We start from the raw sequence: 10,000 nt of genomic DNA, 5'->3' as shown, positions 1-10,000 counted from the left end.
GCCCTCGTCTTTCCTTTGTTCGGTGTGCTGTCATTGTGGTTTGTGTGTGGTTTGCTGTGGTTAGTGTTGGTTGTAGTCCTGCGTGTTCCGTGTTCCTTGTTCCCTTTCGAGTTCCCTGTTGTCTCCCGAGTTCCGAGTTGTCTCCCGAGTTCCCCGATACCTGTGCCTTAGCCTTTAGGCCTGAATAAAGTGCCGTTTACCCTCAATACCGTCTGCGTTTGGGTCCTACCTGCCTGCCTGCACCTCCGCCTCCCCTAACAGTTAGAGCCCCCCCCGTTACAGCCCCCCCCCGTTACAGCCCCCCCCGTTACAGCACCCCCCCCCGTTAGAGCCCCCCCCGTTAGAGCCCCCCCCGTTAGAGCCCCCCCCGTTAGAACCCCCCCGTTACAGCCCCCCCCCGTTAGAGCCCCCCCCCGTTAGAGCAGAACCCCGTTAGAGCCCCCCCCGTTACAGCCCCCCCCCGTTACAGCAGCCCCCCCCGTTACAGCCCCCCCCCCCCCCCGTTAGAGCCCCCCCCGTTACAGCAGCCCCCCCCGTTACAGCCCCCTTGAGTATTCTGTTATAATGTATACTATTGTTTTTATGTTCTTGAGTATTCTGTTATAATGTATACTATTGTTTTTATGTTCTTGAGTATTCTGTTATACTGTATACTATTGTTTTTATGTTCTTGAGTATTCTGTTATACTGTATACTATTGTTTTTATGTTCTTGAGTATTCTGTTATACTGTATACTATTGTGCTATTGCCTTGTGGGGAAATGAGAAATGTTAAATAAAGCAACATGATGGAAATGACTCCATAACTCCATGTAGGACGTTTCTATACATAAATGTAAGCACTGTGGCAGTAGTAATGCAATATTTAGAAAATGTACTCTTGTACTCTTGATACTCAAGTACTTTTTAAAACAAGTACTTCAGTAATTTTACTTAAGTAGACATCTGACTGTAGTACTTTTATTTGTACTTGAGTAAAATTTAGCAAGGGGTATCTGTACTTTTACTCAAGTAAGGAAGCTGTACTCTGTCCGCCTCTGGTAGTGTGTAGTGTGTAGACGGTAGTGTGTAGCACCTTGTGGGAGGCCATCTCGCTGACTGAGTCCCTGGTCTGCAGCGTCTCCAGCTGGTCCAGACACCAGTCCAGCTCCTCCATCGTCTCCAGCGCCAGCCTCCGGGACGGCTCCTCTGGAGAGCAAAGGTCACGCCAAAGGTCACACAAAAGGTCACACCGAAGGTAACACCGCAGGTAACACCAAAGGTCACGCCAAAGGTCACATAAAATAGGACACCGAAGGTGTCAGCAGGTGAACAGCAGAGAGCAGGGGAACAGCAGGGGAACAGCAGGGGAACAGCTGGGGAACAGCAGGGGAACAGCTGGGGAACAGCAGGGGAACAGCAGGGGAACGGCAGGGGAGCAGGGGAACAGCAGGGGAACAGCAGAGAGCAGGTGAACCACAGGTGAACAGCAGGTGAACAGCAGAGAGCAGGTGAACAGCAGGGAAACAGCATCACATTCAGCCATGCAGTGGATTCTACTTCCTGTTGAGACTTCAAAATAAAAGCCTGGAGGAGTCTAACCTGGTGAAGACGGTTTACAGGCAGGAGGCTGACTTACTGATGACCGCCTGCTGAGAAAACAGACAGTAGGTCAGTTATCTGTTCAGTCAGTCAGCTGTTCAGTCAGTCAGTCAGTCAGCTGTTCAGTCAGTCAGTCAGTCAGCTGTTCAGTCAGTCAGTCAGTCTCTTACTTGCTGTTCCCTCTGTCCTGCAGGTCGGTCAGAGACGCAAAGTTACTCCTCACAGTCCTCAGGCTGGCCAGGATCTACAGGCAGACAGACAGACAGACAGACAGACAGACAGACAGTGTTAGTAGTGATGAGGTAAGACCCCCTGGTGGGTGGGTGATCTTGTTGCCTAGTGGGAGGAAGGAGAGGGTACTGACCTGGGCAAATGGAGTCACTATCATGTCCTCTCCGTGCCTGGACAGACAGAGGGAGAGAGGGACAGATAGAGGGACAGAGGGACAGACAGAGGGACAGACAGAGGGACAGACAGAGGGACAGACAGACAGACAGACAGACAGACAGACAGACGAAAGTAAGACTGAGGTATGAACTTGTTGGATAGAGAAAGAGGAGAAAATAAGGAGAGGAGGAGAGAGGGGAGGAGAGAAGAGGAGGAGAGAAGATGAGAGAGGAGAGAGGGGACGAGAGAGGGGAGAAGACAAGGGAGGAGAGAAGAGGAGGAAAGAGAAGAGGAGGAGAGAGGGGAGGAGGAGAGGATGAGAAGGGAAAGGAGGTACAGCAGGGTGGTGTTAGAGGGAGGAGGTGCAGCAGGGTGGTGTTAGAGGGAGGAGGTGCAGCAGGGTGGTGTTAGAGGGAGGAGGTGCAGCAGGGTGGTGCAGAGGGAGGAGGTGCAGCAGGTGGTGCAGAGGGAGGAGGTGCAGCAGGGTGGTGCAGAGGGAGGAGGTGCAGCAGGTGGTGCAGAGGGAGGAGGTGCAGCAGGGTGGTGCAGAGGGAGGAGGTGCAGCAGGGTGGTGCAGAGGGAGGAGGTTCAGCAGGGTGGTGCAGAGGGAGGAGGTGCAGCAGGTGGTGCAGAGGGAGGAGGTGCAGCAGGTGGTGCAGAGGGAGGAGGTGCAGCAGGGTGGTGCAGAGGGAGGAGGTGCAGCAGGTGGTGCAGAGGGAGGAGGTGCAGCAGGGTGGTGCAGAGGGAGGAGGTGCAGCAGGGTGGTGCAGAGGGAGGAGGTTCAGCAGGGTGGTGCAGAGGGAGGAGGTGCAGCAGGTGGTGCAGAGGGAGGAGGTGCAGCAGGTGGTGCAGAGGGAGGAGGTGCAGCAGGGTGGTGTTAGAGGGAGGAGGTGCAGCAGGGTGGTGTTAGAGGGAGGAGGTGCAGCAGGGTGGTGCAGAGGGAGGAGGTGCAGCAGGGTGGTGTTAGAGGGAGGAGGTGCAGCAGGTGGTGCAGAGGGAGGAGGTGCAGCAGGTGGTGCAGAGGAGGGGCTCACAGGTCGCCGGGGGAGGAGGTGCTCCGGGAGCTCGTCTTGGGGGACAGGTCGAAGTCCGAGTCGGAGCGGTACAGGAAGGACTCGCGGCGCTGGCCGGCCTGGAGGACCAGCCCCGGCCGGGCCTCCAGGGGGCTGCGGCCCCCCGAGAGCCCGTTCTCCACATCAGAGCTACAGCGAGGAGACAGACCAACATCTACATGACACAACTAAACTAGAACTCAATATATATTAATAGATATATGTATATAGATAGAACTAATAAGTAATCTATACCTTTTCATAACTAGAAGTTATCAATATATATTAATATATATACATTTATTATATAACTAATAACTAATCAATACTTATACATAACTAGAACGTATCAATATATATCAATAACTAGAACTAATCAATAACTATTATTAATGTAAATATAACTAGAACTAGCAATAAGGATGATGAACAATACATCAATAACTATTCATCAATATTAAAACTAGGGCTGTCAGTTAAACGCGTTATTAACGGCGTTAACGCAAACCATTTTTAACAGCGTTAATTTTTTTATCGCGCGATTAATGCAATTCTTTTAATTTTTTTTTTTCTTTGGCTCAAAACAAAGAAGCAGTAGCCTGACTGCTATGTTCAAGGCAGTATGTTTGTATGTTCATCGTTTAATTGCACTATAGGCTTTTTTTTTTATCGTCCTGTTTTGATCAGTATATGCCAATGTTGTCAATAAATCAATAAAAAAACATTTGCACAAGTCAAGCCGATGCACTTCTCCATGTTGATAAGAGCATTAAAATGAGAACAATTAATGGGACAAAGAAATCAAGGGATATTTAGCATAGAAAAAAAAAAGTAATTAATTGTGATTGCTCGCGATTAATCGTGAGTTAACTATGACATTAATGCGATTAATCGCAATTAAATATTTTAATCGCTTGACAGCACTAATTAAAACATATCCATAAATATCAATACCAGGAGCAACCACTAGAGGGGGCGCTCAGACCCATTTTACAGAGTGGTGTGCTCCCAGGATCAGCCACTAGAGGGTTTGTTAGGAGGGGCCGGGCTGGGACGAGGAAAAACAACGAATCCTGCAGTGACTTGCCGAAGGACCGGACAGACTACACTGTCTGACACATGCACACACCAAAACAACCACACACACCCAGACACACACAGACACACCCCAATACACACACACAGTCAAATACGTACAGACACACACAGACAGGGGGGGCGAGGAGCGAGGAGCTCTTCTGCTTAAGACGGGTCAGAACAGGACGCCCTCCCGGCCACTCTCTGCCGGGGGAACGCAGCGCTGCAGCGTGTAGAAACCAGCTCCAAGCATTCCTACTGTCGCTGCCCCGTCCCAAACGCTGCCCCGGGACCCGCCCCCACCTGGAACGGGACCCGCCCCCACCCGGACCGGGCCCCGCCCCCACCCGGACCGGGCCCCGCCCCCACCCGGACCGGGCCCCGCCCCCACCCGGACCGGGCCCCGCCCCCACCCGGACCGGGCCCCGCCCCCACCCGGAACGGGACCCGCCCCCACCCGGACCGGGCCCCGCCCCCACCCGGACCGGGCCGAGGGGAGGGGCCGGACTCCCAGAGGCTGCTGTGGAGCTCGTGGGGAGCGGAGGGTGGGGGGCTGACCAGATGTGAGCCAACACGCCGGAAGATGCAGCTGTTTGGGGGGGAAGGGGGTGGAGAGGGGTGGAGAGGGTGGAGAGGGGGTGGAGAGGGGTGGAGAGGGGGTGGAGAGGGGTGGAGAGGGGTGGAGAGGGGGTGGAGAGGGTGGAGAGGGGAGGAGAGGGGGTGGAGAGGGTGGAGAGGGGAGGAGAGGGGAGGAGAGGGGTGGAGAGGGTGGAGAGGGGAGGAGAAGGGTGGAGAGGGTGGAGAGGGTGGAGAGGGGTGGAGAGGGGTGGAGAGGGTGGAGAGGGGGTGGAGAGGGGGAGGAGAGGGGTGGAGAGGGGAGGAGAGGGATGGAGAGTGGAGGGATAGGGAGGAGAGGGGTGGAGAGGGGAGGAGAGGGGTGGAGAGGGGAGGAGAGGGGTGGAGAGGGGTGGAGAGGGTGGAGAGGGGAGGAGAGGGGGTGGAGAGGGGGAGGAGAGGGGTGGAGAGGGGGTGGAGAGGGGAGGAGAGGGGGTGGAGAGGGGAGGAGAGGGGTGGAGAGGGGAGGAGAGGGGAGGAGAGGGGGTGGAGAGGGGTGGAGAGGGGTGGAGAGGGGGTGGAGAGGGGAGGAGAGGGGTGGAGAGGGAGGTGGAGAGGGGGTGGAGAGGGAGGGGGAGAGGGGTGGAGAGGGGTGGAGAGACTGAACTCTGACTGGAGGACTGAACCAGCCACACCGCGGCCTCGGACCCTCACTGGACCACTGAGGGCCCGGACCTCAGGGCCCTCAGTGGTCCTGGGGGGAGGTCTGAGCAGGCCGGTACTGGGGGTGATCTTCTGGGTCAACAGAGCGGATCTTAAGGTCCTCAGGAACCCAGAAGACCTCTCCTCCAGCGGGGTCCCGACGGACCGGGACCCCCGGGGCGATGGAACCACGCAGACGGAACGCAGAACGTTCTCCATGAGCAATATGAGAGGACAGGGGCCCACACGGGAACCAAACCCGCTGCTGCTGCACGGAGCATGGTCTCACACACACACACACACACACACACACACACACACACACACACACACACACACACACACACACACACACACACACACACACACACACACACACACACCGCCGTGACACACACACACACACGCACACACACATACACCACCGTGACACACACACACACACACACACACACACACACACACACACACACACACACACACACCGCCGTGACACACACACACTCACACACACACACACATACACCACCGTGACACACACACACACACACACACACACACACACACACACACACACACACACACACACACACACACACACACACACACACACACAGGGGAGGGTGGGGGGGGCCAGGCTTCAGCTCACCGGCTGTCAGTCAGCCTGCATGTCGCCGTCTCCACGGCAACAGCAGCTCCCCGGCGTAAACAGAAGGACCCTGGGGGAGGGGCCGCCGACGCCCGCTACCAGCGCCCCCACCTGTCTGTCTGCACCGCCCCCACCTGTCTGTCTGCACCGCCCCCACCTGTCTGTCTGCACCGCCCCCACCTGTCTGCTCCACCTCCACCTCACTCCCTTACCCCCACCACCTCTCACTCCCTCACACTCTCACCTCTTCACCCTCTCACCCCCTCACCCTCTCACCCCCTCACCCTCTCACCTCCTCACCCTCTCACCTCCTCTCCTCACCCTATCACCTCCTCACCCTCTCACTCCCTCACCCTCTCACCTCCTCACCCTCTCAACCCCTCACCCTCTCACCTCCTCACCCTCTCACCTCCTCACCCTCTCACCTCCTCTCCTCACCCTATCACCTCCTCACCCTCTCACTCCCTCACCCTCTCACCTCCTCACCCTCTCAACCCCTCACCCTCTCACTCCCTCACCCTCTCCTCACCCTCTCACTCCCTCACCCTCTCCTCACCCACTCACCTCCTCCCCTCACCCTCTCACCTCCTCACCCTCTCAACTCCTCTCCTCACCCTCTCACCTCCTTCTCCATCTCACCTCCTTTCCCTCTCACCTCCTCACCCTCTCACCTCCTCACCCTCTCACCTCCCCCTCCCCCCCCCCCCCCTCACCCCCCAGCTCCATCAGGGGGTGGAGCCTCTGGTCAGCGAGGCCCGGGGGGAGTGTCTAGAATATGATGAAATCATTAATCCTGATCCTGAATATTAAAAGGTCCCGCGGGCTGCGTTCCAAACTAATGACCGTCTGGTTTCCTTCGTGGCCGATATCTCCACGCTCAGGTCATTATGTTCTAGACCGACTGGCTTCAAACTCATTTGGCTCAACATAATTTTAGGCGTCTGAAATGTAAGCTAATTAACAGTTGAGCAGATCATTAAATACACGTTATTGCAAAAAGATCCAATCACTGAAAAGACCAACACCACCGCTGCAAAGACACGACCTCTTGTGTTCATATACACGGTCAAGAACTACGTGATCTATAAACTACAGATCTATATCTGATCTATAAACTACAGATCCATATGATCTATAAACTACAGATCTATATGTGGTCTATAAACTACAGATCTATATGTGGTCTATAAACTACAGATCTATATGTGATCTATAAACTACAGATCTATATGTGATCTATAAACTACAGATCTATATGTGGTCTATAAACTACAGATCTATATGTGATCTATAAACTACAGATCTATATGTGACGGCGGGGGTTTCTGTGAGCTGCAGCAGAGAGGAGGTGTGAGAGCAGAAGGCTCCTCCATCGAGGTGTGATGTCAGCTGATACCTGTTCTACACCTTCCTGCGGCGCGCCCCCCCCCGCAGCGAGGGCCCCCCTGAGACCCTGACCCCGCCCCCAGCCCCCCAAGGCAGCCTTCTTTTCCTTGTTGTCGGCGACGATAACGCAGCCAACAAATGACCCCAACACACACACACACACACACACACACACACACACACACACACACACACACACACACACACACACACACACACACACACACACACACACACACACACACACACACGACACACACAGTCTTGTTTACCCAGGCGGTGAACGGTAAATGGACTGCATTTATTATAGCGCTTCTCTAACCAGTGGCCGCTCAAAGCGCTTTACAATATTGTCTAACAACACCCATTCATTCAGCTGGTCAGGAGCAGTCAGGGTGAGGCGTCTCGTTCAGGGACACCTGGACCCTCAGCTAGGAGGAGCCGGGGATCCAACCAGCAACCTTCAGGTTACCAGAAGCCTGAGCCACATGCCGGGCCTAGAGATGGTATAGAATGAGCCCCCCCCACTCCCTCACTAGTCCGGGTCCGACCCCCCCCCCCCCCCCCCCTACACTAGTCGGGTGTTTGGTTACCGTTTGAGCGAGGAGGGCCAGGACATGCGGGGTCTCCTCAGCCCGGGCCGCGGTCTGTCCAGGGTCCGGTCCCGGTCGCGGCTCAGGTAGCGCTCGTTGTCGGAGTGGAACCGCGTCTTGATCCGGATGTGGGTCCGAGGCTGACGCCACAGGTGTTTAGGGGCTCTAGCGAGTCCCGCGCTCTCCCGGGTGAGGGGCGACAGGTCCATGACAGCCGCGGTACTTCACCGGAGAGGCGAGGGGACCAGAGAACGGGGACCAGAGACCGAGGACCGGAGACTCGGACCGGAGACAGTGACCGGAGAACTGTGACCGGAGACTGTGACCGGAGACTGCGACAGGAGACTCGGACCGGAGACTGGGACCGGAGACTGGGGTCCGGAGACGTGGACCGGAGACTGGGACCGGAGGACCGTCAATAATTGGTCGGACTCGTCTCCCGTTGCGGTTGAATGTTGAGCTGCGTGGCTCTCCGGTTACCGTCCGGTAAAGAACCGAACTCACGAGCGGAAAGTGGTTCTTAAAGTAAAAAACAGGTGATGATGATTCCGTGAACTCCTCTGTCTCCGGTGCGTCGCAGCGTCGCTCTCGCTAAGCGGTCACGTTATCATTAGGTCACGTTATTATTCGGTCATGTTATTATTCGCTGCGCTTGGGCTGCGAGACGCGGTCGGTGTGTGGGGCGCGCGACGCGCAAGAGAGTAAGGAGCGCGCCAGAGCGAGATGTGCGCGCGCACTACATTTCACTTGCCTCCCGCATCCACTTCTCAAAGTTACCCCGAGGTTTTATTCACTCCTATATCCACTAATCCCTGTATCCACTAACCCCTAGCCTGTACCAATTACATAAACCTACCAACATACAATGAGAGAGAGAGAGAGAGAGAGAGAGAGAGAGAGAGAGAGAGAGAGAGAGAGAGAGAGAGAGAGAGAGAGAGAGAGAGAGAGAGAGAAAGACAGAGAGACAGAGAGAGACAGAGAGAGAGAGAGAGAGAGGTATCAGACTGACCTGGGGTCGTCCCGTTCTGCTAGAGCCTGGTTGTAGAGAGCCTCTAGCTTGGCCAGTGGCAGGTTCTGCTGGTTGTACTGGTTGTACTGGTTCTGGTGGGCCAGCAGTCGACTCTGCTGGTGGTCAGCGCTGGAGTGTCGCCGTGACACCGGAGGGAGGAGGAGCTGGCCGGAGAAACGTCTGCGGACGGCGTACTGGACCCCCGGGAGAGAGTCCCGGCGCTGAGGGAACACGACAGGTTATACCACAGTACGACATGTTATACCACAGTACGACATGTTATACCACAGTACGACATGTTATACCACAGTACGACATGTTATACCACAGTATGACATGTTATACCACAGTACGACATGTTATACCACAGTACGACAGGTTATACCACAGTACGACATGTTATACCACAGTACGACATGTTATACCACAGTACGACATGTTATACCACAGTACGACCTGTTATACCACAATACGACAGGTTATACCACAATACGACATGTTATATAGTACAACATGTTATACCACAGTACGACATGTTATACCACAGTACGACAGGTTATACCACAGTACGACATGTTATACCACAATACGACAGGTTATACCACAGTACGACATGTTATACCACAGTACGACATGTTATACCACAGTACGACCTGTTATACCACAATACGACAGGTTATACCACAATACGACATGTTATATAGTACGACATGTTATACCACAGTACGACATGTTATACCACAGTACGACAGGTTATACCACAGTACGACATGTTATACCACAGTACGACATGTTATACCACAGTACGACATGTTATACCACAGTACGACATGTTATACCACAGTACGACATGTTATATCACAGTACGACATGTTATACCACAGTACGACATGTTATACCACAGTACGACATGTTATACCACAGTACGAAAACAAGGAGTATAGGGACAGAGAGAGAGAGAGAGAGAGAGAGAGAGAGAGAGAGAGAGAGAGAGAGAGAGAGAGAGAGA

General features: G+C 54.5%; 1 protein-coding gene across 1 annotated transcript in view; it reads right to left on the bottom strand.

Moving 5' to 3' along the window:
- Positions 1–8,691, bottom strand: part of LOC115555341 (cAMP-specific 3',5'-cyclic phosphodiesterase 4C) — a 25,625-nt gene extending 16,934 nt beyond the window's left edge. The window contains exons 1-6 of the mRNA XM_030372154.1: positions 7,983–8,691; positions 3,003–3,170; positions 1,946–1,982; positions 1,752–1,825; positions 1,582–1,631; positions 1,076–1,188 (exon numbers count right to left, since the gene is read on the bottom strand). Of these exons, the coding sequence (XP_030228014.1) occupies positions 1,076–1,188; positions 1,582–1,631; positions 1,752–1,825; positions 1,946–1,982; positions 3,003–3,170; positions 7,983–8,191 (651 nt within the window). The 5' untranslated portion in view covers positions 8,192–8,691. The remainder of the gene's footprint in view (positions 1–1,075; positions 1,189–1,581; positions 1,632–1,751; positions 1,826–1,945; positions 1,983–3,002; positions 3,171–7,982) is intronic.
- Positions 8,692–10,000: the final 1,309 nt, after the last annotated feature.

Source organism: Gadus morhua, chromosome 12 (genome assembly GCF_902167405.1).
Source record: "Gadus morhua chromosome 12, gadMor3.0, whole genome shotgun sequence".
Lineage (NCBI taxonomy): Eukaryota > Metazoa > Chordata > Actinopteri > Gadiformes > Gadidae > Gadus > Gadus morhua.
This window is presented reverse-complemented; position numbering and strand designations above follow the sequence as displayed.